This window comes from Callithrix jacchus, chromosome 15, assembly GCF_049354715.1.
Source record: "Callithrix jacchus isolate 240 chromosome 15, calJac240_pri, whole genome shotgun sequence".
Taxonomy (NCBI): domain Eukaryota; kingdom Metazoa; phylum Chordata; class Mammalia; order Primates; family Cebidae; genus Callithrix; species Callithrix jacchus.
In genome coordinates this window covers 12,036,420-12,063,710 of record NC_133516.1, presented here as the reverse complement: position 1 = coordinate 12,063,710, position 27,291 = coordinate 12,036,420, and the positions used below count along the sequence as shown (strand labels likewise).

At 45.2% G+C, this 27,291-nt stretch overlaps 3 protein-coding genes across 51 annotated transcripts in view; 2 read left to right on the top strand and 1 right to left on the bottom strand.

The window, feature by feature from the left end:
• LOC144576507 (uncharacterized) overlaps positions 1 to 2,910 on the top strand; it is a 79,507-nt gene extending 76,597 nt beyond the window's left edge. Inside the window, exon 24 of the mRNA XM_078350332.1 lies at positions 2,616 to 2,910. Coding sequence (XP_078206458.1) covers positions 2,616 to 2,704 — 89 coding nt within the window. The 3' untranslated portion in view covers positions 2,705 to 2,910. The remainder of the gene's footprint in view (positions 1 to 2,615) is intronic.
• LOC144576535 (uncharacterized) overlaps positions 1 to 16,617 on the bottom strand; it is a 197,322-nt gene extending 180,705 nt beyond the window's left edge. For 5 of the 10 annotated variants that reach the window (XM_078350250.1, XM_078350251.1, XM_078350254.1 and 2 more), the window contains exons 1-6: positions 16,325 to 16,617; positions 12,270 to 12,388; positions 11,240 to 11,332; positions 10,850 to 10,924; positions 10,477 to 10,560; positions 8,693 to 8,986 (exon numbers count right to left, since the gene is read on the bottom strand). In XM_078350250.1, coding sequence (XP_078206376.1) covers positions 8,693 to 8,986; positions 10,477 to 10,560; positions 10,850 to 10,924 — 453 coding nt within the window. In that variant the 5' untranslated portion in view covers positions 11,240 to 11,332; positions 12,270 to 12,388; positions 16,325 to 16,617. The remainder of the gene's footprint in view (positions 1 to 8,692; positions 8,987 to 10,476; positions 10,561 to 10,849; positions 10,925 to 11,239; positions 11,333 to 12,269; positions 12,389 to 16,324) is intronic. The other 5 variants (XM_078350256.1, XM_078350258.1, XM_078350252.1 and 2 more) reach the window with 5 other exon arrangements.
• A 387-nt stretch (positions 16,618 to 17,004) lies between these two features.
• The window catches only part of LOC103790484 (uncharacterized), a 135,925-nt gene continuing 125,638 nt past the window's right edge, over positions 17,005 to 27,291 (top strand). For 35 of the 40 annotated variants that reach the window (XR_013527080.1, XR_013527085.1, XR_013527084.1 and 32 more), the window contains exons 1-6: positions 17,005 to 17,130; positions 19,771 to 19,862; positions 20,958 to 21,174; positions 21,481 to 21,569; positions 22,103 to 22,168; positions 24,549 to 24,641. The gene's annotated coding sequence lies outside the window, so the exon portion shown is untranslated. Of the gene's footprint in view, positions 17,131 to 19,770; positions 19,863 to 20,432; positions 21,175 to 21,480; positions 21,570 to 22,102; positions 22,169 to 23,485; positions 23,604 to 24,548; positions 24,642 to 27,002; positions 27,120 to 27,291 lie in introns of all 40 variants that reach the window. The other 5 variants (XM_078350272.1, XM_078350273.1, XM_078350277.1 and 2 more) reach the window with 5 other exon arrangements.

The window sequence follows — 27,291 nt, the reverse complement described above, 5'->3', positions numbered from 1 at the left end:
TGGACTCTTAGACACGGTTTCTGGAATTGTTTTCTGTTTTATATTATTGCCTACTTCACTGTCTTAACAATGTGAAGACCAGGGTGTCAAAGGGCATGAAGCATGTGGTGAGAGTTGTGTTATGCCACTTAGCCCAAGGGGATCAGGTGCGGCTTCAGATTCCACATACTCAGCTACATTTCCTCACCGAGGAACAGCAACGTAATCCAGAAAGTCTTAGCCGACTCTGAGAGTGCTGTGCTTAAATTATTCTGAAAATCACCTGAAAAGATGAAATATCAAATAATTTTGACTGCCGTCTGGATTATTATACTGATATATCCATTTCATCTGTTGAGTGGTTTGTTCACTGTCCGCCTGTGAATTCCACAGAAGAGGAGGGCCAACTTTTTATATATACGTGTCTTTTCTGCAGGACTTGAGTATGCACAAATTTTGATATCTATCGAAGTCCTGGGACCAATCCCCAGAGATGGCTGATTAAATTCAGTTTTGTTCTGAAATTCTATTTTGTGTATGGAAATACATTTTCATGAAGTTAAAACTATATTCACCTTATTTCTCATTCCAATCTGTTTGAGAAATTAATGATCACCTGATGTTTATGTTTCTGTAATGAGCATTTATCGATCTTCAGGGTTCTCAGATATGCTTTTTTATAGGTAGGAAAAGAAAAAATAAGTCCCTCTTAGAATATCAATTTTCCTCTTTTTTTGTACCGTGGAAAAATATCATAGTTGATTTCTTGCAAGCCATTAGAACATTTCAAAATATATGAAGTAAATGATAAATATAATACATTGTCATGCAATGTAAGATAATTTTTGCATATCTTTATTTTCAGTATCTTTCTGTTTCTTATTTTAAAATAATGGATATTTTAGAAAACGTAAAGATCAAGTAAGCCACAGTAGAAATTAAGTATCTCCCTAGTTCCATCAGAAAAATATAAAATCATGGTTATATTCTTATGTGTATAATTCTAGCCCCTTTCCTATTTTAAATATATTTTTGTTTATGTATACACAAAACCCAGTCAATCCTTCTATATATAATGTATATAATCAACATATTTATTTTTTCCTATGTTCGGTATTTAGAGGTGCTTTTCCTCCTACACCTTGACTATTCCTTTTTTTTCTGCCAAACATTGACTATCTGCAGGTTGATCTTATATGTATTGCAGAAGGGGTTAGGTCATCGGACAGCCAGAAATGGCTCTGTTTTTCTGTCCAGGGATTATCAGAGGGTCGGGCTCAGGAATAAGAGGATGTTTTAGGAATTTTGATTGGTTGGGCAATGGCAGGATAGGTTCAACTTACCCATCGCCCTCGCTTATTTCATGGTTGTTCTTAAGCTACAGGTTCTCACACTGTCTCTCAAGCTGCAGGTCAGTGGTGCAATCTTAGCTCACTGCAGCCTCAAACACCTGGGCTCAATCAATCTTCCCACCTCAGGCTCCAAAATCACTAGGACTAGTCATGTGCCACAATGCTCAGCTAATATTTGTACTTTTATTTTTCGAGATAGGCTGTCCCTATGTTGCCGAGGATGGTCTCCAACTCCTGGCCTCAAGCAATCCTCCCACCTCAGCCTCCCAAATTTATGGGATTAAAAGCATGAGCTACCACTCTGGAGCTTATTTAGCTATTTCAGAATTTGTTCTTCTCTTTCTGGTCTATTGTATGAACTCTCTTATCTTGTTTTATAAAATATTCTTCTGCCGTGGTCATGTGAAACATTACCAAATTGTTTCTGCTGATTCTTTACATTTTAAGTATTCAAACATGATAGTGTGACTTTTTAAAAAAGAATAACAACAACAACAAAAATCCAATAGAAGTTTGGCTAATCAGAAACAAGACTTTAATGACCACTGCTGTGCTATAACTTATTATAATGCATTAAAAATCAGGACTTACTTGTAATGTGCCTTGAGACAGAAAATTCAGTCACTTGATTTCTCAGACCTCAGTTTTCTCCTCTGTGAAATACTGATACCAACTGAGTGTAGTTTATTTTGAAGAATTTGGAAATTGTAACTAAATACTCTGGTACCAAGCATGATTGCTGTGTTTCCTATATTGTTGTTACTTTTGTAGCACTGAACCACTTACCCATTTAAGTTTTTGCTCAAAGTGAAAATATAATTTATTAATACATATTTCATAGACTAGCATTTTGTTTTGAGACCAAGTCTCTCTCTGTAGCTCAGGCTGGAGTTCAGTGGTGTGACTGCGGCTCACCGCAACCTCTGCCTGCTGGGTTCAAGCAATTCTCCCGCCTCCTGAGTGGCTGGGACTACAGTTGTGCACCACCATGCCTGGCTAATTGTTTGTATTTTTAGTAGATTTGGGGTTTCACCATGCTTTCCACGCTAGCCTCACACCCCTGACCTTGTGATCAGGCCACCTCGGGCTCCCAGTGTGCTGTGATTACAGGCTTGTGCTACCTTCCCTGGCCAGACTAGTCTTTAGAGATAACTGAATGTGGAAGTTCAGCTGACAAGTGACTTGTTGAAATTGTTAAATTAGAAATATTCAGTGTTAAAACTGTAGCATGCTCTTGTGATATCATTGAGGCAACTAATAAACACCATCCTGTTTTACCAACAGGCATGTCGACCATGCTCCAAGCAGCCACAGCAAGTATTCAAGGGAGTCATTTTCAGGAATTTCTGATGCTCTGTTTGATATTGAAATGAAAGCGGATCCTTGCAAAGCCAGGGGAGAAGTGAAGAGAAAGATTGCTGTTGCAGGCAGCTGCAGAGGCTTTGAAAGCAGCAGCCTGAGAGGATTTTTTAGAGAGCCCACATTGAATGTGTGGTGTATCACTCAGAAAGACTCATGGTGGGGATATTGATGAAGTTTAAACAGTATATTAGAAATAAAGCTGGACACTATATACTCATGTGAGTGTTCATATGTTTATCTGCGTATCTATTTTTCTTTTATTTTCTTGTTATGGACTAAAAATTTAAAAAAATTATAGACAAGGTTATTCTGAAATGGAAGAATTAAACCCTGTATTACATCCAAGGGGAATGGGTAAATATGGTAAAACTCTCATCTGGCATTATCAGAGAATCAAGTCTAATCTGTTCTTGTCACCTCACACATAGGACAACATCAGTATGTTATAGAACAAACTGGGGAATGTGCACAACTGCTCCAAGCCAGAGGCTTATGCCCTGCCACCTTCCAGGGGTGAGGATCACTGTCTCTGACTGGGACAGTGATTAAATCACACTTTTAGTAAATGTGATCACTGTAGCATTAGAAACTTATTAAAAATATCTTATTTATATAAAACAGTATCATATAACACACAAGGATAGAGAAAAATAGTAATGAACATTTGTGAACCTACTAGCTGTATTAAGAAAATAGTATTTTCAACATCTTTGGGTCCCCCATGTACTCATGACAGTGTGCTTTTTCACTTTTTTGAACTGTATGTTTATCGTTATTTCCTGCTATGATTTCATCACACATGGCTATATTATTTACGTTTTTGTTTGATGTAGTTTACTATTTTATATGAGTGAAATCATACCTGTATATTTTTATGGTACTTTATTTTGTTTCACAAGTCTTCAGGGGTTCAGCTAGATAGAGATAGATAGATAGATAGATAGATAGATAGATAGATGATAGAGAGCATTTATTCAAATGAAAGTAAGATTCATGGTCCGTCAAGACAGAGAAAACATATAATAATGTGAATAGGGAAAGTTATATAAAGAATGATGAATTATAACAATTTGAACAATGAAATATTGTCTAGTAAAATGTAAGAAGAAGTCTAAATAATATGTGACGAGCACATATAAGGCAGTGCCATTGCTTCCAGGGTGAGTTTGAGAAGCCAATGAACAGTTCCCTCCTACCTTGGCCTCACTGAATGTTAACAAGTCTCTGTGGTGTTGCATGTGAAAAACAGTGTAAATCCACACTTCAGGACTCCCCAGAAACTTGCCTTCTGGGCCACTTGTAAAGCTGTTTGGTAAGATATGTCATCTCAGAGGGGCTCCACTGCAAGTTTGAAAAAAGGCCAGTATCGGAAGCTCTTGGCTGCTGAGTTCTCCCGGCCACCATGAAGTTGAAGAAGCGAGTGTTGTAGCAGCAGCCTGAGCTACAGAACCTGGGAGCTGGTGTACCCGGGCATACCCTCTGGGCCAGATACCAGACATGTCATTTCCAAAGCAGATTGGAAGCACTTTTTTGGAATTTCTCTCCAATGTCTTCTACTCACAGAGATGGACATCTTAACACTTGGCAAAGAAAGAAAAATATTTAAAGGGTCCAAATCTATTTCTGTAAATAATCAAGAGTGAGTTTGTAGTGGATAACCCAAAGGTGGATACATGGTGCATCATAAAATATATTCGTTCATTTTCTGCTGATGTACACTTGGAATTTTTTTGGTTTTGTGAGCACGTCTGCTAATGCAAATAGTCAAGAGGTTCTCTTTCCTGACAGGATCTTCCGATAGGTGGAATATCTGGGTTATAAAATCTGTGGATCTTCAATTCTACTGGGCAATGCCACTTATCATTTTAAAGTGATTTTATTTATTTATATTTCTACTAACAGGGTAATTACATTATATAAAACAATAAACATATGGGTTATTGTGGCAAGTTAAAGAAATATAAATAGTTCACTCTTATTAAAATCCAAGGCATTTGAGGGAAGAACAGTTTATACATTGAGCATCAAATACTTCAAAAGTTTTGGAAGACATACAGAGGAGTGTAACTACTTTCTTGTAGTTTATCAAAATCCCATAATAAGTTTAAGCAGGTAGGAATATAGGCACATCTGCATTTCAGAAAGCATTCTAACCTAGATGAAACAGAAGGGCATCAATCCAGCAGGAGAACATAACTAATTTGTGTGTGTGTGTGTGTGTGTGAGAGAGAGAGAGAGAGACAGGGTCTCACTCTGTCACCCAGGCTAGAGCGAGTGGCTCAACACAACCTCTACCTCCTGGGCTCAGGCAATCGTCCAACCTAAGACTCCCAAGTAGGTGAGATTACAGGCGTGCACCATCATGCCTGCCTAATTTTTGTATTTTTTGTGGAGACAGAGTTTCACCATGTTTCCCAGGCTGGTCTTGAACTTCTCGGCTCGACTAGTCGATCCATCCAGGCCTCCCAAAGTGCTGGGATTACAGGCATGAGCTACTATTCCAGGTCCCAAAATCCTTTGTCATGGTAACCGCTGTCATGTGGACTTTACCCTCAGAAAACATAAGACTACCCTCTTCTGCTGGATTTCAGCTTGGGTGTTACTTCTATTAGGAAGACTTTCAGGATGACTGTCCCTTCCTTTGTATCACCTACTAGACCATGAGCTCCTTAAGGACTGAGTTTTGCTTTTTTTTTTTAATTTACTTTCATTTTTGAAACTCGTGCAGAACATGTAGGTTTGCTACTATTTTGGCTCAAATCCCTACCAGTATGGAAAGTCCATAGTAGACACTCATTTTGTGAGTAACCAGAGAAGCACACATTTGAGACCCTCTGAGACATTCTGTGCTTTGAACAGAAGAGCTGCACTTCATTGTAGGAATTGCACAGTGCCTTTGTTATGGGGTTTCGCTGGGCATGCAATAGGCTTTTTGTGATGTCATTGATATAGAGTTGGACAGTAGTATAGATGTGGGACAAGGTGAGGATCATTATTCTATAAAATGGACAAAATCCTGCACCACACTTGAAAGCTTTGTTAACTTTCAATCAATTCTGCCAGCATGCAAGAAGCATTTCCCCCAAAATACTGCATGCTTAGGAACATACTGTGGCAACATATTTAATGTCACTGATAGGAAAACCGTTTTCAGAGACAGACTTCCTGGGTTCAAACCCTACAATTTGAGTATGGCTATGGGCAAATTATTGAAGTTTCCTGTTCTTAGGTTTCTTAACCTTTAAATGAGTATAAAATGTTATTTATGTCATGGGGTTGCTGTGAGAATTAAGCTAGAACATGTGAGGCACTTAGAACAGTCTGCAGCATAGAATTCATAATGAATAAATGTGTGATAGTTTCACTTGAACGACAGTAAGTTTTGGTTAGTAATGAAATACAATTTTTCCCTCTTACATATTCTGCATGATGACACAGTTGAAGTATAATAGATGGTAACTTTTTTAGCCTCTAGCACTAGAATTTGCAACTAATATTTCTTTTTTATGCATCTCATAAGTTGCTTATTGTTTATTTCTGTCTAATACAGGGCATTCTACATAACATGGCATTGAAGTTTTACTGAAAAGTTAGAATACTAGAAAGTCTTTCTTCTCTACACTTAGGCAGATAATATACAATATTTTAAGAAGTGTTTGACATTTAAATGTTTCAAAGAACAACATTTCTGGAAAACTCTCCATATATGTATCTATGATCACCTTTTCTTAACTTTTTTGGATCTATCTTTTGAAGCCCAATGCTGATCAAATGACACTTCAGAAAACATACTAATTTACAATGCCATGGATTGATTAAAAAGACAGCCACTTGATCTTTTTCTAGGATACGCTGGCTTTTATAAAGTATGTAATTGTTTTAATGTCTGTTAGTATGTAAAGGGTGACATTTAGATTTTTACTTTTTCAATTTCTAGCAAAGTTTGTTAAGTTTATAGAAATCACCTAAATTCCCAAAGTAGCTGTAATTTATTAATACAACTACGTGTAAACATTGGTGATTTATTAAATCATGGTAAACGACAACAAAATCTATCAGTATGACAACTGTGTTAAAATATCTTTTATACACTATTGAAGATAATTATGCATATCATTATTGTGTAAATAGCAGTCAGGTGCCTTGACTAATGCCTGAAATTCCAGCACTTTGGGAGGTGGAGGTTAGTAGATCACCTGAGGTCAGTAGTTTGAGACCAGCCTGGCCAAGATGGTGAAATCCCATCTCTACTAAAAATACAAAAATTAGCCAGGCATGGTGGCAGACACTTGTAATCCCAACCACTTGGGAGGCTGAGGCAGGAGAATTGCTTGAATCTGGGAGGCAGAGATATGGATACATTGTTATTTATGTACATGTATATGTAAAGTATCTGTCTTAGAATTATTCAAAAAGTTGTGTGAATTGAAAAACTTTTATTTTTATATAAAATAATTATCATGAAATAGTCATAAAATAGTAAAAATAAGAAAAAAAGGCTGATACAACTAAATTCACTAAGCATTATATATACAATTATATGAAACACAATTGAGTTCCTCGAGACACTTTTTGTCTTTGGCTGGACCTGGCGCCTTGCCTTACCTGTGGCCGGGTCTTGCTCCAGGTCATGCCTATGACCGGGCCTTGTAGTGGCCCTTGCCTTGCCTCCAGCCTGGCCTTGCACCGGACCTTGTCTTTGGCCGGGCCTTGTGCCTTGTGTTTCCTTTGGCCGCGGCTTGCGCCAGGCCATGCCTGCGAATAGGCCTTGCACCGGCCCTTGCCTTGCCTTTGGCCGGGCCTTACCTGTGGCCGTGTCTTGCTTTTGGCCGTGCCTTGCTCCTTGCCTTGCCTGTGGCCAGGCCTTATCTTTGGCCAGGTCTTGCACCTTGCCTTCCTTGTGGCTGGGCCTTGCCTGTGGCCAGGTCTTGCCTTTTTCTGGGCCTTGCACTGGGCCATGACTTTTGCTGGGCCTTGCCTTCCTGTGGCCGGGTCTTGCGCCTTGCCTTGCCTTGCCTGTGGCCGGATTTTGCGCCAGATCTTGCCTTGCCTGGCACCTTGCCCTACCTGTGGCCGGGCCCAGCCCATGGCCGGTCCCTGCCTGTATCCAGGCCCTGCCTTTGGCTGGGTCATGCCCGAGGCTGAGACTCGCCTGTGGCCGGGCCTTGCGCCTTGCCTGTGGCCGTGCCTTGAGCCGGGCCTTGCATTGCCTGTGGTTGGGCCCTGCGCCTTGCTTGCCTTTTGACAGGCCCTGTGCCTTGACTTGCCTTTCCTGTGGCCGGGTCTTGCCTGTGGTCTGGACTTACCTGTGACTGGGCCTTGCCAGATGACCTGGGTGGGGACCACAGCATGGGGTGGGGACCACAGCATGGGATGGGAGATGTGGCGCACAGGCAAGGTGGGAGTGACTCTGGCTGCTCCAGGCATAGCCAAGCTATTCCTTAGCTTCCTGCCCTCAAATCTGCAAATGGTGAGTTTTTCTTTCATTTATTATTTGAGATGGAGTCTCACTCTGTCTCGCAGGCCAAGTGCAGTGATGCAATCTCACCTCACTGCTACCTCTGCCTTTCATGTTCAAGCTATTCTCCTGCCTCAGCCTCCCATGTAGCTTCAATTACAGGTGCATACCACCACGCCCAGCTAATTTTTATATTTTGAGTAGAGACAGAATTTCATGTTAGCCAGGCTGGTCTCGAATTCCTCACCTCAGATGATCCACCCACCTGTGCATCCCAAAGTGCTAGAATTACAGTTGTGAGCCACCACACCAGGCCCCATGAAGGGTGGGTCTTTCTTGCCTGCTGAGCTAGACTGGCATGGGAGTATTGGGGCCTGCAGGGAATGCCCCACTTCTGGCTGCTTTGCCTCGACCCTAGAGTTCTGGCATGCCCCTGTGCCGCAAGGCCTGACACCCCCACCCAGTTCGCCCCTGCTACCTAGTCTGCTGTTCAGGCTGCCATCACACCTCTCTGCCCTGTGTGTCACTCAGGAACTCACACCTCTGTCCAATCTGCCATCTTCCTGATGAGATCCCAGAGGAGGCCTGAGAGCGTGGAGAAGGTCTGCTGCATCCACAACCTAAGGTGCGTGATCACCTGTGCGAGGAGGAGGAGGTGCTCTGAAAGGCCGACGTGTTGCTTCCCTGGGGAGCCAGGACACTGCTGAGCTCTAACTGCTCCCTGGGCTCCCCAAGGTTGGGACAGCATGGAGCAGTGGGGTGGAGGGGCTAGAGGCACCTGGTCATTCTGGCTGCATCCCGTGTACAGCTTTTCTGTAGTTTTGGCAATGAGCTCCTGGAGAAGAAGAAAAGACCAGAGTCACAGTCTATACATCCAGAGGGGTCAACCGAGACAGGGCAGAGTTCATCACCCCGGTTCTTGCCCAAATCTCTTGCCATTTCTGCTGAGACCTTTTTAAATTTTTTGTAGTTATGGAACCTTGTTATGTTGCCCAGACTGGTCTCAAACTCCTGGCCTCAAGTAATCCTCTCATCTCAGCCTCCCAAAGTGCTAGGATTACAGGTGTCAAAGTGCTGGAATTACAAGTGTGAGCCACTGTGCCAGGCCCACTTTTTCCTTTTCCTTTTTTTTTTTTTTTCTTGAGACAGAGTCTTGGTCAGAAGCCCAGGCTGGAATGCAGTGGCACAATCTTGGCTCCCTGCAACCTCTGTCTCCTGGGTTTAAGTGATTCTCCTGCCTCAGCCTCCCAAGTAGCTGGGACTACAAGCATGTGCCACCACACCTGGATAATTTTTGTATTTTTAGTAGAGACAGGGTTTCACCATATTGGCCAGGCTGGTCTCGAACTCCTGACCTCGTGATCTGCCTGCCTCAGCCTCCCAAAGTGCTGGGACTACAGACAAGAGCCACCATGCCTGGTCCCATTTTTTCAAATGAGAGTTTGTTAATTTTCACTTTCAAATGAGAATAGTTACTTGTCCAGATGAGTCAGAATGAGGAACTGGGATGTGCCCAGACCTACTCTAGTGTCTCTCTCGCACCCATCCCTTGAATCATCCCATGACTGAGTGCCCATTCTAAAACGTACACGCTCCTCTCTTTTGGTCTAGTGAGTAGGCTCCACCAACCAGGAACATGATTCTGGATTCTAGGTTTAAAAGTGACTGTAGGGCCAGATGCGGTAGCTGATACCTGTAATCTCAGCGTTCTGGAAGACCAAGGCAGGCACATCACCTGAAGTCAGGAGTTCAAGACCAGCCTGGCTAACATGGTGAAACCTCATCTCTAGTAAAACTATAAAAATTAGCCAGGCATGGTGGCATGTGCCTGTAATCCCAGCTACGTGGAAGGCCGAGGCAGGAGAATCACTTTAACCTGAGAGGCGGAGGTTGCAGTAAGCTGAAATCATGCCACTGCACTTCAGTCTGGGTGACAAAGTGAGATTCTCTGGAGAAGAAGGAGAAAGTTGAGGAGGAGGAGGAGGAGGAGGAGGAGGAGGAGGAGGAGAAGGAGAAGGATGAAAAGGAGGAGGACGGGAAGCTGTAGCAGAAGAGCAGAAGCAGCAGAAACAAAAGCAGCAGCAACAAAAGCAGCAGCAGCAGCAGAATGAGAATCACTTGAGCCTGGGGAGGTGAGATCCTGTTGAAAAAGAAGAGGAGGAGGCAGAAGAGGAATAAGGAGGAGGAGGAAGAGGAGGAAGAAGTAGAAGAAGAAGAAAAAGGAGGAGGAGGAGGAGGAAGGCAAAGAAGCAATAGAAGAAGAAGGAAAAGAAGAAGAAATGGTCTCTGAGTAGCCATAGTGAGTAGGAAGAAAACCCAACCTACCTCTCCCTGGGTCCACTGGGAAAACATTAAGGCAGAGAAAGTCTTCCAAGAAAGACTAGGTTTGGTGAGTAAGAGATTCAAAAGCTAGAAGGAAAGGAGGATATTTAAGTTAGTATTACTGCATAATATATAGCCCCAAAATTTAGGCGTTTAAAATAACAATCACGCTGGACGTGGTGGCTCATGCCTGTAATCCCAGCACTTTGGGAGGCCAATGTGGGTGGAGCACCTGAGGTTGAGAGTTCGAGAGCAGTCTGACAAACATGGAGGATCACCATCTCTATTAAAAACACAAAATTAGCTGGGTGTGGTGGCTGGCACATGCCAGTAATCCCAGCTACTTGGGTGGCTGAGGCAAGAGAATTATTTGAACCTGGGAGGCAGAGGTTGCAGTGAGCCGAGACCATGCCATTGCACTCCAGCCCGGGCAATAAGAGCAAAACTCCATCTAAAAAAGAAAAAAATAACAACTTTTATTTTTCATGGTTCTGCGTGCTGACTGGATTCAGGTAGGCGTGATTTTCACTCGGGGACTGTCATGCTGTTGCAGTGGCTGGGGCTGGGTCATCGCAAAGCATTTCTCAGTCTCATGTCTGGCTACTGATGTTGACTGTCATCTGAAACCTGTGCTGGGACTGTTGATTGGAAGATCAAAATGTGGCCTCTCCCTGTGATCTGGCTTCCTCACTGCATAGTGACTGGGTAAAAAGAGCAAGCATCCCAGGAAGACCACGGAGAAATGGTGTCACCTTTTATGACCTACCTTGAATCGCTCCTGCCAGTCACAGACCTTCTTGAATTCAGGGAGAAGGAGCACAGACCTCGCCTCATCATGGGAGCAATGCTAAGGTCATGTCTGAAGAAGAGCACATGCCATTATTATTACTATTGTTGTTATCATTAAGAAGGAATTTTGCTCTGTCACCCAGGCTGGAGTGCAGTGGTGCAATCTCGACTCACTGTAACTTCCACCTTCCGTGTTCAAGTGATTCTCCTGCCTCGGCCTCCCAACTATCTGGGATTACATACAGGTGCCTGCCACCATGCCCTGCTAATTTTTGTACTTTACTTAGTACAGATGAGGTTTCACCATGTTGGTCAGGCTGATCTCAAAGTCCTGACCTCAGGTGATCTGCCCGCCTCAGCTTCCCAAGGTGCTTGGATTACGGGCTTGAGCCACCACACCTAGCACATGCTATTATTAAGAAGCCAGAAGGCAGCCAGGTGTGGTGGTTCACGCGTATAACCCTGCACTTTGAAAGAATGAGGTGGGCAGATCACTTGAGGTCAGGAGTTTGAGAGCAGCCCAGGCAACATAATGAGACCTCCCATCTCTATAAACATTTACAAAAGGCCAGGCATGGTGGCTCACACCTGTAATACCAGCACTTAGGAGGCTGAGGCAGGTAAATCACAAGGTCAAGAGACTGAGACCATCCTGGCCAACATGGTAAAACCCCGCCACCACTAAAAAAAATACAAAAATTAGCCAGGCGTGGTGGTGTACACCTGTAATCCCAGCTACTCGTGAGGCTGAGGCAGGAGAATAACTTGGACCGGGAGGTGGAGGTTGCAGTGAACCGACATCACACTACACTCTAGCCTGGGTGACAGAGTGAACTCCTTCTCAAAAAAAAAAAAGAAAAATTCCAGTTTTGTCTGGGGATGGTGGCTCACACCTATGTTCCCAGCACCTTGAGAGGCCAAGGTGGGTAAATCAACTGAGGCTGGGAATTTTAGACCAGCCTGACAATATGGCAAAACCTTCTCTCTACTACAAATAGAAAAATTACCTGGCCTGTGGTGATGCGTGCCTGTAATCCCAGCTACTCAGGAACCTGAGGTAGGAGAAACACTTGAAACCAGGAGGCGGAGTTTGCAGTGAACCAGGATCGTGCCATTGTACTCCAGCCTAGATGACAGAGTGAGAGTCCACATCGAGAGGGGAAAAAAATGTAACTTTTGGCCAGGTGCAGTAGCTTATACCTGTAACCTCAGCACTTTGGGAGGCTGAGGGAGGCAGATGACCTGAGGTCAGGACTTCCGAGATGAGCCTGGCCAATATGGTGAAACCCTGTTCCTACTGAAAATACAAATATTAGCTGGGCATGGTGGTGCATACCTGTAATCCCAGCTACTCAGGAGGCTGAGGCAGAAGAATCACTTGAACCCAGGAGGCAGAAATTGCAGTGAGCCCAGACTGTGCCACTGTACTCCAGCCTGAGCGACAGAGCAAGAGTGTCTCAAAAAACATTCAACTTTTATTTTGCTCTTATTGTTTTTGAGTCAGGGTCTCACTCTGTCACTCAAGCTGGAGTGCAGTGGTGTGATCATGGTTCACTGCAGCCTTGACCTCCTGGATTCAAGCAATCTTCACCTCAGCCTCCTGAGTATCTGGAACTACAGGTGCACGCCACCATGCCTGGCTAATTCTTGTATTTTTGTAAAGATAGGGTGTCACCACATTGCTCAGGCTGGTCTTGAACTCCTGAGCACAAGTGACCCACCCAACTTGGTTTCCCAAAGTGCTGGGATTATAGGTGTGAGCCATTGCACCAGCTCTCCACTTTTGTGTTGGATACAGGGGATACATGTGCAGCTTTGTTACAAGGGTATTTTGCACCCAGGTAGTGAGTAGAGCACATAATAGGTAGTTTTTCAACCCACAGCCCTCTTCCCTCCCACCCATCTAGTACCCCACAGTTTCTACTGCTTCCTATTTTAAAAATTTAAAAATTAGGCCAGGTGTGGTGGCTCAGGTCTGTAATCAAGACACTTTGCGAGGCAGAGGCAGGCAGGTCATCTGAGGTCAGAAGTTTGAGACAAGCCTGGCCAACAGGGTGAAACCCCATCTCTACTAAAAACACAAAGTTTAGCCAGGCATGGTGGCACACGCCTATAATCCCAGCTACTCAGGCGGCTGAGGCAGGAGAATTGCTTGAATTCAGGAGATGGAGGTTGCAGTGAGCCAAGATCACACCACTGCACTCCAGCCTGGGTGACAGACTGACACTCCAGTCTCACAACATAAAGATAAGTAAACAAAAAATTGAAAAAATCAAAAATTTCAAAATTTTTAAAAATGAAGGGCACAGAGGATGGCAGAACGTGTTGCAGCCACCACCTTGGAAACTATAATCTGCCACAGAGGGCAAGCAGAAAGAATGTTGGAGTTTAGGATTTCAGAAATGTAGCCATCTGAAAGACGTCACAAGAGCCATTCCTGTGGCAGCTTAAGGGGAGTGGAAGCAAAAGTCATCAGAGCTGAGGAAGATGTGGGATAGTGAGTCAGGCAAATTGCATGCTCATCCACATGGATGCTGACATCCTCAGGAAAGCAGAAGGACTTCAGGGAACAGAGGCCAAAACACAATCTTATGATTATTTTTCTTAAAAGACAGGGTCTGTCTTTGTCACCCAGGATGGAGTGCAGTGGCACAATCATAGCTCACTGTAGTTCTGAACTCCCGGTCTCAGGCAATTCTTCTGTCTCTGCCTCCTGAATAGCTAGGGCTACACTGTGTGCCACTATGCCTGGCTAATTTTGTATTTTTATTTTTTGTAGAGACGGGGTCTTGCTATGTTGCCCACCCTGGTTTGCAACTCCTGGCCTCAACTGATCCTCCCACGGTGGCCTTCCAAAGCGTTGGGATTACAGGCGTGAGCCACTGTGTTCCACTGGAAAACACTTTTTTTGAGTTGGAGTTTCACTCTTGCTGCCTAGACTGGAGTGCAATGGCGTGATCTCGGCTCATCACAAACTCCACCTCCCGAGCTCAAGTGATTCTTTTGTCTCAGCCCCCCTTGATTGCTTGAGCCTGGGAGCTTGAGGCTGCAGTGAGCTATGATCTTGCCACTGAACTCCAGCCTAGGTGAGAAAGTAAGACCCTGCCTCAAAAAAAATTTGACCTCCCATCATGTTGAGGTCCCAGCCTCTTCTACCCACTTACAAGAGTACATATGAAAACACTGGCCCACTTTACTCCAGCCTGTGTGTCAGAGTGAGACTCTGTCTCAAAATAGAATTTTTTTTTTGGCAAGGGGTGGTAGCTCACACCTGTAATCCCAGCATTTTGGGAGGCCAAGGCTGGTGGATCATGAGGCCAAGAGATCAAGACCATCCTGTCCAACATGGTGAAATCCCATCTCTACTAAAAATACAAAACTTACCTGGGGCTGGTAGCATGTACCTATAGTCCCAGCTACTACAGAGGCTGAGGAAGGAGAATGGCTTGAATCCAGGAGTCAGAGGTTCCAGTGAGCGGAGAGCAGGCCACTGCACTCCAGCTCAAAAAAAAAAAAAAAAAAAAACTTTTTGTGTTTTTTTTTTTTTAACACGGAGTCTGCCAGGCTGGAGCACAATGGTGCAATCTTAGCTCCCTGCAACCTCTGCCTCCCGGGTTCAAGCGATTCTTCCGCCTCAGCCTCCCAAGTAGCTAGGACTACAGATGCGTGACAAACGCCCGGCTAATTTTTGTACTTTTAGTAGAGATGGGGTTTCGCCATGTTGGCCAGGATGGTCTCGATCTCTTGACATCGCAACCCACCTGCCTTGGCCTCACAAAGTGCTGGGATTACAGGTGTGAGCAACCATGTCCGGCAAAATCTTTTTTTTTAATTAAAAAGTTCTAGTATCTAAAATGAGCAAAATTGCCAGGCGCAGTGGATCACACCTGTAATCCCAGCACTTTGGGATGCCTAGGCGAGTGGACCATCTGAGGTCAGGAGTTTGAGACCAGCCTGCTGTGAGCCAAGATTGCACCACTGCATTCCAGCATAGAAAACACTAAAACTCCTAGCAATAAAAAAAAAAAAAAGGTAAAAATGTGTTTGAAAAGAACAGCAATAGCCAGGCACAGTGACTCACACCTGTAATCCCAGCACTTTGGGAAGCTGAGGGTGGATGACAGCTGAGACTAGAAGTTTGAGACCAGCCTGGCAACATGGTGAAATTCTGTTTCTATACAAAATACAAAAATTAGCCAAGCTTGGTAGCATGCACCTGTAATCCCAGCTACTTGGGGGGCCGAAGGGGAAGGACTGCTTGCACCTGCCCAGGAAGTTGAGGCTGCAGTGAGAAACGATTGTGCCACCTCACTCCAGCCTGGGCAACAGAGCAATACCCTGTCTCCAAAAGGAAACAAAGAACAGCATCATTTCCTTATTATTGTTCACTGCAACCTCATCCTCCAGATTCAAGCAATTCTTCTGCCTCAGCCTCCCAAGTAGCTGAGATTACAGGCACGTGCCACTACACCCGGCTAATTGTTAGTAGAGACAGGGTTTGACCATGCTGGCCAGGCTGATCTTGAACTCCTGACCTTGTGATCCACCTGCCTTAGGCTATCAAAGTGCCAGGATTACGGGTGTGAGCAACAGTACCTGGCCAATCCCTTACATTTTTATAAAGATGTTTCCTTTGTTTCTTCTTTTTTTGGGGGGGGGTTATTTCTCTTTATTTCCATCATAGAGAGTCCGGGTTCCCTTATCATCCTCCCTCCTCAGTCTCTGCCCCCAGGGGTTAAATAATTTAAAAAATATATTTAAAAAGCTGTAACAAAATAACATCAAAGGAAACGGGAAGAAGGATGGGGTGGTCAGGAATCATGAAGGAGGGTAGGGAAGAGAGCCTCTTCCCCACCCCCTACTCTTGGATTCCAGCCTGGGCAGAAGCTACAAAGTTGCAAAGGCTTTACGGCTATTGCAACAGCCATCAAAGGTCAAGCTGGGGGGTGCAGCTGCCTAATGGGAGGCAGCCGCAGAGGGTGCTGACCCAGCCCAGGATGAGCAGCGGTGATGGACGCTCCTGGGGTCCCTGGCTGGGAAAGGTATTGGGGGTCGCACGTACCTAGGCTGAGGTAAGGCGAATACGTGGCCGGGGTAGCAGTGGCGCTGGTAGCCCTTCACTGGCCATTGAGGAGCTTCTTCTGCGCGACCTTGCGCTTGTGCCCACCAGGCGCCGGGAGGTTGGTGTGCAGCACCTGCTCGCTGCGTCAGGTTCCTGCCGCTCCTGGCCCTGCAGACTGTGAAATCTTAAAACTCCTCTTTGGAGCTTATAGTTGACTGAAGCCAGGCGGGAGCCTGTCTATGCGGAACTGCCAGCTCTGCAGCTGCCTCCATCAACATCACCTTCCATCACCTGCACATGCGCGCTCCTGGAAGAACCAGCAGCACCGCCTCTACTTCCGATTGGCTCCGCGTGAGGGGCCGGCCTCCGGCGACATCACGGCGGCTCCGCGCCTCCGGCGACGTCACGGCGGCTGCGCGCCTCCGGCGAGGTCACGGCGGCTGCCCGCCTCCGGCGACGTCACGGCGGCTGCGCGCCTCCGGCGACGTCACGGCGGCTGCCCGCCTCCGGCGACGTCACGGCCGCTGCGCGCCTCCGGCGACGTCACGGCGGCTGCCCGCCTCCGGCGACGTCACGGCGGCTGCGCGCCTCCGGCGACGTCACGGCCGTTGCGCGCCTCCGGCGACGTCACGGCGACTGCCCGCTTCCGGCGCACAGAGAAGGGCTTCCGGCAACGTCACAGAGGCGGACCTTCGGCGACTTCACGCGGAAGTGTGTTGCCTAGGAGCTGTGTTGTTTTCTCCGCGGAGCAGAGCCTGGTAACCTCCACCGTTCGCTGCGTCCTGTGTGCTGCTGGCTGGAGAAGGGTAGGTAACAAACTGTGACCCAGCACAGAGTTTATGTGGGTCAAAAATAGAAAAAGTGTGTCCGGACGCTGGAGGGTGGGAAGATTTCTCCGGGCGAGGAGTTCAGGAGCAGCCTGGCAAACTAGTGTGACCCCATTTCGGTAGTCCCACCTCAGCCTCCCAGCTATTTGAACCCCAAGGTTCAAGGCTGCAATGAGCTATGATCCTACCACAGTACTCCAGCTGGCGAGACTGAGGTAATCCCGGTCTAAAAAAATAAAAAACTATCCAAGCGTGCGACATTGGGGGACTGCTTAAAGGAAAATTGAGGCTGCCTGGGCCCTGTAATCCCAGCACTTTGGGAGCCCGAGGTGGGAGGATGGCTTGGAATCAGGAGTGAGAGACCGGCCTGAGCAACATGACAAAACCCCGTCTCCACAAAAGATACAAAAATTAGCCAGGCACAGTGCATGCCTGACCTAATATTTTGTATTTTTTTGTAGAGATGGCGGGGGAGGGGAAGAGGGGGGGAGTCCCTCCCCCATGTTGCCCAGGCCGGTCTCGAACTCCTGAGTACAAGCCATCTTCTCACCTTGGCCTTGAGAGTTGTTGGGATTAAAGGTGTGAGCCACGGCGCCCCACTTGGGTTAGGCTATTTAATAACAAAGTCTGTGGCTCGGCTTGGTGGCTCACACGTGTAATTCCAGCACTTTGGGAGTCCAAGCAGGTGGATCACCTGAGGTCAGGAGTTCAGGACCAGTGTAGCCAACATGATGAAACCCGGTTTCTACAAAAATTAGCCGCATGTGGTGGCACACACCTGTAGTCCCAGCTACTCGGGAGGCTGAGATGGAAGAATTGCTTGAACCCAGGAGGCAGGGGTTGCATTTAGTCGAGATCACATCACTGAACCCTAGCCTGGTTGACAGAGCAAGACTCCAGAGTTTAAGACCAGCCTGGGCAATGTAAACCCTCACTCTACAAAACAAGCAAATAAAAAAGGCAGGTGTAACCGTGTCCTCCTGTGTCCCCTGCCACTTCGGATGCTGGGGCAGGAGGATCACCTGAGGCCAGGAGCAGGTCTGCTGCACTGAGTTAGGATCATCCCACTGCTCTCCATCCTGAGCAAAAGAATCAGACCGGCCTCGAGCAGTGGCTCACACCTGTAATCCCAGCACTTTGGGAGGCCGAGTCGGGTGGATCACGAGGTCAAGAGATCGAGACCATCCTGGTCAACATGGTGAAACCCCGTCTCTACTAAAAATACAAAAAATTAGCTGAACGTGGTGGCGCGTGCTTGTAATCCCAGCTACTCGGGAGGCTGAGGCAGGAGAATTGCCTGAACCCAGGAGGCCGAGGTTGCGGTGAACCGAGATAGCGCCATTGCACTCCAGCCTGGGTAACAAGAGAGATACTCCGTCTCCAAAAAAAAAAAAAAAAAAAAAAATGAATGAGCCCATGTCTCTAGATAGCTAGCTAGATAATTGATATGTAGTTTTCTATCAGAATTTTTTCCCTACATTTGAGCATATTTTTCTAAAGTAGCATTCAACACATCAGCATCTTACACTGTTATTAGTTGTTAATGTGATTGTTTTTCTGAAATACAGTATCCTTGACATAAGCAGTTTTTGTCTGTCAAAGCACACAGATAGGTCCTCAAGTGAATTTGCCTGACGTTGGTGACCTTGGAACCATTTTCTCCTGTTGATTGGAACAGTCAGTCAGTTTGGGTCACTGTTACCCTTGGAGGAAAAGCCCAAAGGCAACAAATAAGGGCACTGGTGTCCAGTCCCTTCTAGAAGCATCTTCACCTTTCCTGAAGGTTTCCCTTGATGAACGTGGAAGTGCTGTATGTAGAATTGGCTGTTCCAGCATCTTTGTACATCAGGCCAAATTTATATGTCTTCCCTTTATGAGAGGCATCCTGGTAGGCTAGGAGAGTTACACAGGAAGTCTGATCTCAGCTTCACTGTTCAGAGATGCAACATAGTCCAATCAATCAAGTAACATTCTCTGAGCCTGTTTGTCTTTTACTTATTATTTTTTTTATTTTTTAGAGATGAGGTCTTGCTCTTTTGCAGTGGTGTCATCTTGGATCACTGCAACCTCCACCTCTCGGGTTCAAGTAATTCTCCTGCCTCAGCCTCCTGAGTAGCTTGGACTACTGGCATGTGCCCACCACATCCAACTAAGTTTTGTATTTTTAGGAGAGATGGGATTTCACCATTTTGGCAAGGATCGTCTCGATCTCTTGACCTCATGATCCACCTGCCTTAGCCTCCCAGAATGCTGTGATTACAGGTGTGAGCCACCACACTTGCCCTGAGCTCATTTTTTTGGCTATAAAATAAGAATACCAATTATACTAATCTAAAAAGACAGCTTCTTGTATTGTCTTTTAGTTTCTATGAAACTGTAACACAGTAATTATTTTCTTTGCCATGCCACATTTGTTTTTGTTTTCTTGAGATGGAGTCTCGCTGTTGTAGCCCAGGCTGGAGTGCAGTGGCATGATCTTGGCCCATCCTGTATCATACCCACAGAGAGACCCTTTTTTCCTCCAGGGCCTGGGGAGCAGCCAGGTTCCATGAGTTAAATGCAGATCTGAACCATACCGAGCTGGGATTAAAATACACACCCTTTTCTTCTAAAATGTAGGTAAGGATTCCAACTTGGTGTGCTGGAAAGTGTGGCAGAGCCAGACCAGACAAAGACTGATCGCCTGGAAAAGCATGCTGTCAAAGGCCTTGGTGAGTGCTGAGTGCCATGGCTCACACCTTTAATCCCAGCACTTTGGGAAGCTGAGACAGGCGGATCACTTGAGGCCAGGAGTTTGAGTAGAGCCTGGGCAACATGGCAAAACCTGTCTCTACTAAAAACACAAAAATTAGCCAGGTGTGGTGGTGCTTGCCTCTAATCCCAGCTACTCGGGAGGCTGAGACAGGAGAATGGCTTGATCCAGGCAGGCAGAGGTTACAGTGAGCCAAGATCACACCACTACACTCTAGCTTGGGCAACAGAGTCAGACTCCATCTCCAAAAAAACAAAACAAAACAAAAAACACATAAAGAACAAAGGTCTACTTCTGGGGGTTGGGTGGGGGACTCCTGACCGAACTGGAAAGTTTCTTCAGGTGGGGTGGGTTGTTTGTTTTGAGATGGAGTCTGGCTCTCTCACCCAGGCTGGAGTGCAGTGGCACGATCTTGGCTCACTACAATCTCCGCCTCCCCGTCTTCAGGTTTAAACAGTTCCCATGTCTTAGCCTCCTAAGTAGCAGAGGTTACAGGCATGTGCCACCACACCGGCTAGCTTTTTTGCAGAGACAGGGTTTCACCATGTTGACCAGGCTGGTCTCGAACTTCTGGCCTCAAGTGATCTGCCCACTTTGACCTCCGAAAATGCTGGGATTACAGGCATGAACCACTGCACCCAGCCCCTTTAGGTGGGTTTTGAGGCTTCACTATGATACTAGTTTCCTGTTTCTGCTGCAACAAATTACCACACACTTAGGGCTTAAAACATTGATGTAGCTGGGCATGGTGGCTCATGCCTATAATCCAACACTTTGGGAGGCTGAGGCGGGCGGATCACCTGAGGTCGGGAGTTCGAGACCAGCCTGACCAACATGGAGAAACTCCATCTCTACTAAAAATGCAAAACTAGCTGGGTGTGGTAGTGCATGCCTGTAATCCCAGCTACTCAGGAGGCTGAGGCAGGAGAATTGCTTCAACCTGGAAGGCAGAGGTTGCAGTGAGCCGAGATCGTGCCATCGCACTCCAGCCTGGGTAAAAAGAGTGAAACTCTGTCTAAAACAAAAAAAGCAACACAGATGTATCCCCTTACAGTTCTGAAGGCCAGAATTTTAAAGTCAGTCGCACTGATTCAAGGTGGGAGCAGGGCAGGTACCTTCCCAGGCTCTGTAGGAGAATGAGTTTCCTGGCCCTGGAGGCATCCTGCACTCCTCAGCTTGTGCTGCCCTTCCTGAATGACTCGAGGTTCCTGCTTCCATCACTATACTTCCCATCGCTCTCCATCACCTGCTCTGCTCTGATAAGGATCTGGGTGAGTACATCAACCCCACTGTGACAAGCCAGAATAATCTTCCTGGCCAAAAGTCCTTAACTTCATTATATCTGCAAAGCCCCTTTTACCATATGAGGTAATGTTCACCGGTTCCTGGGATTAGGTTATGAGCATCTTGGGGGGTCACTATCAGCCTATTACAGGTATGCTGCAAAACTATTACACCTACCTGGTGTTTCTGTGATTTGGAGGAAAAGGGTTGGGATTTTTGCTTTGGGGTTCCTCTTAAACTTGCTTTTTTTTTTTCTTTTCTTTTTTGACATGGAGTCTTGCTCTTTTGCACAGGCTGGCTGCTGTCTCCGTTCCCTGCAACATTTGTCTCCTGGGTTCAAGTGATTCTTCTACCTCAACCTCCTGAGTAGCTTGGACTACAGGTGCCTGCCATCATGTCTGGCTAAGTTTTGTATTTTTGGAGGAGATGGGGACATGGAGGAGGTAGTGGAAGGTGGGGGAGGGGACGGAAGTTTCTGCTATGTTGCCCTCAGCGGAAAGCGATCCACTTACCTCTGCTCCCTAAGTGCTAGGATTACCTAGGCCTGCATCACCTCACTGGCTGCTGTAAAGTCTTATTTCCACACAGCTGAGACATGTTTTAGGAAATTTGCTAAAAGATCCCTGGAGACATTCTCACTGTGGCCTCCTTGTTGTTTTATTTAATTTGATTGATCTTTTCTGCCCTCCTCCTTTTCAGAAATTAAAAGGATAAAAAGAGGTACTAAACTTGAAAACTTTTCTGCAGTCTCCAAGTAAACTAATTATAAGAACCACCAAAAAAGGGAAAAATTTTTTCAAAGGAAGTAAAATGATATGGACTGTTGAGATGGAAAATATAGGAAATAAGTCATTATATGTTAGTGTTGCTCTGACATAGGGACATACTGACAATCGACCTTTCCTGAATTTTCAGAGAAATGCAATGATTGTATCGCTGATCTATGTAAACATATTGAAGAACTATCTGAAAGAAAATACGGTAAGTCTAAACTGGGCAAGTCCTGCAGTACTTTGTTCATGAGCGTTTACACAGTGGAGTCAGTGTTCATCTCGTAGTGTCCGTCTAAATATTAGAAACGTTCTTTCTTTCTAGATTAGTGCAAAGCTAAGGAAAAGTTTTATCTCTTAAATTATCAGTTAGCATTTCTTTTAAACTTTCAGCATGATATTGGGGATTATTTGATTTTTACAAAGCTCTGGATCTTAGGGATTTAATTAATATTGCATTTTTAAAAACTAATTGTTTCTTTTGATCTGGTTGGTTGAATTTGATTTTTACCTGTAATCCCAGCAATTTGGGAGGCCAAGGGGGGCAGATGACAAGGTCAGCTTGGCCAAGTCTCTTATCCTGTCTGAGACTTAGTAGCTCTTTAGTGGTCATGAGAACTGAAGATCTAACTCAAAGATTTGATAACATGCTTCAGTGCTTCACATAATACCGGGTATATAAATACATAATAAATGCACCTTCCTTATGTTTTTATTTACTTATTTTTTGAGACAGAATCTTGCTCTGTTGCACAGACTGGAGTGCAGTGGCATGAGATCTTGGCTCACTGCCACCTCTGCCTCACGGTTTCAAGCAATTTTTCTGCCCCAGCCTCCCAAGTAGCAGGGATCATAGGCGTGCACCACCATGCTCAGCTAACTTGTATATTTTTAGTAGAGACAGGGTTTCACCATGTTGGCCAGGCTGGTCTTGAACTCCTGACCTCAAGTGATCCACCCGGCTTGGCCTCCCAAAGTGCTGGAATTTCAGGTGTGAGCCACTACACCCGGCCTATGATTTTATGATATTGTTAATTAAGTACTATTCTGAGTAAAAATCATTTGCTATTAAAGTTTTAGGAATTCACTGTTTTATAAATTTACAATTTTTATAAATGTCAGTGCTTTTATAAGGTGAAACTGATTATGTTGTGGGGCTTTTGTTGTGATGGTGGTTTATTAGATTACTTTGTTTAAAGTCAACAATGTTCAGCTGTTGTGAAATTATAATCTTCACATTTTATAATTTTAAAGCAATATTAATGGTATTTTCCTTAGGGAAAGAGGCTTTTTTTTGTAATATGAAAGTATGATATTCAAGTTTAGTGTACAGCAAAGGATATTAAATCTAAGCACTAATGTGCGCTTGAAACATTAGTACAAATATCAGTGTTTAGCGGATAGACCTTAACACATACTGATAGCAAATAAATGGAGCTGTTTTGATGGGAGACTGTTGGTTATGTCTGATTTTAATATTCCCCACGCTCTTGACTTTTCTTTTTTTTTTTTTTTTCCTTGAAAACAGAGTCTTGTTCTTTCACTCAGGCTGGAGTGCAGTGGTGTGATCTCAGCTCACAGAAACCACCACTTCTCCGGTTGAATCGATCCTCTTGCCTCAGCCTCTCTAGTAGCTAGGACTACAGGTGAGCACCACCATGCCTGGCTAATTTTTGTATTTTTAGTAGAGATGGGGTTTCACCATGTTGGCCAGGCTAGTCTCGAACTCCTGACCTCAGTTGATCCACCCACCTTGGCCTCCCACAGTGCTGGGGTTACAGGCGTGAGCCACTCCCATCTGGTTAGCTCTTGACTCCCTCCCCCCACCCCCCCACCCCCGACATGGAATTTTGCTCTTGTGGCCCAGGCTGTAGGGCAATAGCTGAATTTCAACTCACTGCAACCTCTGCTTCCCGGGTTCAAGCTATTCTTCTGCCTCAGCCTCCAGAGTAGCTGGGATTACAGGCATATGCCACAGTTAATTTTATATTTTATTAGAGATGGGGTTTTTTTCATGTTGGTCAGGCTAGTCTGGAATGGTCTACCTCAGGTGATTTGCCTGCCTCAGCTTCCCAAAATGTGGGGATTACAGCAGTGAGCCACCATGCCTAGCCCAGCTCTTGACTTTTTATAGCTGTTGTATTAGTTGAATCTTGAGTAAATAAATGCTAGCTTAAAAGTTGCAGTTCAGGGAATCTTCTGTTTCTGTTGTTAAAAAATTATTTTTGTAAGTCCAATAAGGTTACACTAATGTTTATGTTTTGAAAATATTACCTCTTCCATTTAGTTCTGTTTGTATTAAATAATATTAACTGGTATGTTTTTCTCGCTTTATAATGTGGTTCAGATTTTTGAAGAAAGTCTGGCTGTAGCTACATTGCCTTAAAGTAATGGGATCTACCTATCTTTTCTTTTTTTTTTTTGAGCTGGAGGTTTGCTCTTGTCACCCATGCTAGAGTGCAATGGGGTGATCTTAGCTCACTGCAACCTCTGCCTCATGGCTTTAGGTGATTTTCCTATCTCAGCTTCCCAAGTAGCTAAGATGACAATCACTCACCACCACAACTGGCTAATGTTTGTATTTTTCATAGAGATGCGGTTTTGCCATGTTGGCCAGCCTGGTCTCCAATTCTGACCTCAAGCGATTCACCTGCCTTGGCCTCCCAAGTGCTAGGATTACAGAGGTAAGTCACCCTGCCTGGCTGTAATGGGATATTTCACTGCAAACTTTGATGAACAGAATATTAGCATTTTTGATGTTATTTTTATTTTCCTCACACTATTTTTCTTTGGACTGAATTACAATAACAGAAGTAAAGATCAAATTATAAAAGTTAAAGAGCAATGCCCGGCTCAGTGGATGCCTGTAATCCCAGTACTTTGGGAGGCCAAGGCGGGTGGATCACGAGGGCAGGAGATCGAGACCATCCTGGCAAACATGATGAAATTCCGTCTCTACTAAAAGTATAAAAATCAGCTGAGCATGGTGGTGGGCACGTGTAGTCCCAGCTACTCAGGAGGCTTAGGCAGGAGAATCACTTGAACCCGGGACACGGAGGTTGCAGTGAGCTGAGATTGCGCCACTTCACTTCAGCCTGGCGACAGAGCGAGACTTCACCTCTTAAAAATATTATATTGTCTGTGTCTTTGAGACTCTCATTCCTGGCCCTGAAGATGCTCCTCATACTAGACCTCTATATTTACCTATGTGCTTGACCCCTCCTCAGGCTTCATGTGTCCCAGGCAAAGTCCCCATTTCCCTCTCCATGAGCTCCTCTCAGGGTCTACCAGCTGCCCAAGCCAGATGCCCAGGAGGTACTCTGAGGTATGATTGTCTCCCTTCCGGTATCCAGCCTAGCAAGGCCTGCTGACTCTGCCGAAACACAAAGCCCAGGTTCTACCCCATCCTTTGTCACTGCCCTCCAGTGCTCAGTTAGAGCCATGCCACGGAGCAGCCAGGTCAGGCTCATTGAAAGTAGGAGGTGGAGCCTCTCATTCTCTGGACTGTCATATGTAGTGCCTTCCACTATACTTGGAGTAAACCTCACAGCCCCTGATTGGGTCTGCAGGGGCATGGGTGAGCTGCCCTCTGCCATTCCTCTGCTTTTCCCACATGCCATCTGTGGATTGCTTGCTCTGTGCCAGCCAGCCTGTTCATTTGTGTGCCTTTCTTCTTCTCAGGTCACAGCCTCCTGGCACTGTTGCGCTGAGGACTGGTGTTTGTGGACTGCTGTTAGTTGAGGGCTTTCTGTGCTTCTTTTTTCTATTAGCATCACAGTTGAAATGTCATCATGTTGGAGAGGTCTCCACTGAGCACTGTCTCACCTCAGTCTCTAGGCTCACTGACTCATCCTCCTTTCATTTTCACGTGAAAATGAATGGCTTTTTCCTCCTGTTTTAGCACAGGGGCTCAGACAGCCCAGATCATGCCTGTCTTGTTTACTCCTCAAGCAGGTTCTCAAGTGATTCTCCTGCCTCAGCCTCCCAAGTAGCTGGGATCACAGGTGTGCACCACCACACCCAGCTAATTTTATTTTTAATTTGTAGTAGAGATGGGGGTTCCACCATGCTGGTCAGGCTGCTCTGAAACTCCTGACCTAAGGTGATCCACCCACCTTGGCCTCCCAGACTGCTGGGATTACAGGTGTGGGCCACTGTGCCCGGCCAGGAATGGATTATTTTTATGCTTCCCATTTTGAGACGTTGCCATGGTATTTGTAAACTGTCATGGTGTTGGTGGGAGTGTAGTATCAGTGAGGACGACCAGAGGCCGCTCTCATCACCATCTTGGTTTTGGCTGGCCACTTTACTGCAGCCCATTTTATCGGCAAGGTCTTTATGAACTGTATCTTGTGCTGACCTCCTTCCTCAGCCTGTGACTTAGAATGCCTTAACTATCTGAGAATGCAACTCAGTAGGTCTCAGCCTCATTTTACCCAGCTCCTATTTTAGATGGAGTTGCTCGGCTTCAAGTGCCTCTGACAGTATTGCTGCTTTCTTTATGGTCCCCGAAAGGGGAAAGGAAATCTTAGGGTTTTCATTGCTGTGAACCACTGCAAGTATTGAGGAAATAATCACTACTTCCGACCTCATAATCCTGAATTCAGGATTTGGTACCTGTGTGTCAGGTGTTGGAAACTGGGCAGTGTGGAAGACAGTGCCCTGCCCCATGCATTCTGAAGCATTTAATCTGGTGGGGAAATGTGTAGTAAGTAGGAGATATTTACTATGGAAGAAGGGCTTATGGTCTGGGAAAGAATTACATGGAATAAGGGGGATAATGAGGCAGAGGGTGTGATTGGGACAGCCTTGGTGATGCGTGATGAGCACATTCTGCAGTTGGTCTCACCTCTTTCTAAAACTTCCAGTTTTCACTGTCAACCCCAACATTTTTTTTTTAATTTTATAGAAAGTTTGTCAGAATTAGGTTTATATATTTTCTTGTTGAATTAACAGAATAATTTGATTTAACATCACTCTCTAGTATGACTGAAAGCCTCTAATCTTTTACTGTTATTTATGTATGGGCATATTTCTTTTTACAGCTATGATAATTATTTCACTTTGTGTGATTTCTCAAAAACACGTGTTTCTTATGTCAAAGAGCTCCTACACTAGATCCCTTCAGATTTGATGCCAATAACATGAAGTAAGAATTTAAGGCAAGTCTTTAGATGCTAGAGGAAAGCCAATCTAATAACAAAGAAATTAATTAATTTCAAGTTGACATTCAAATTGAGTTGTGGAGGTGGGGGAGGCAGTTTGGTAAATGAGTTCAGACGTAAGGAGAAAGGTCTGGTAATAGATATCATTTTGGATTTTGTAGTCGTGTGT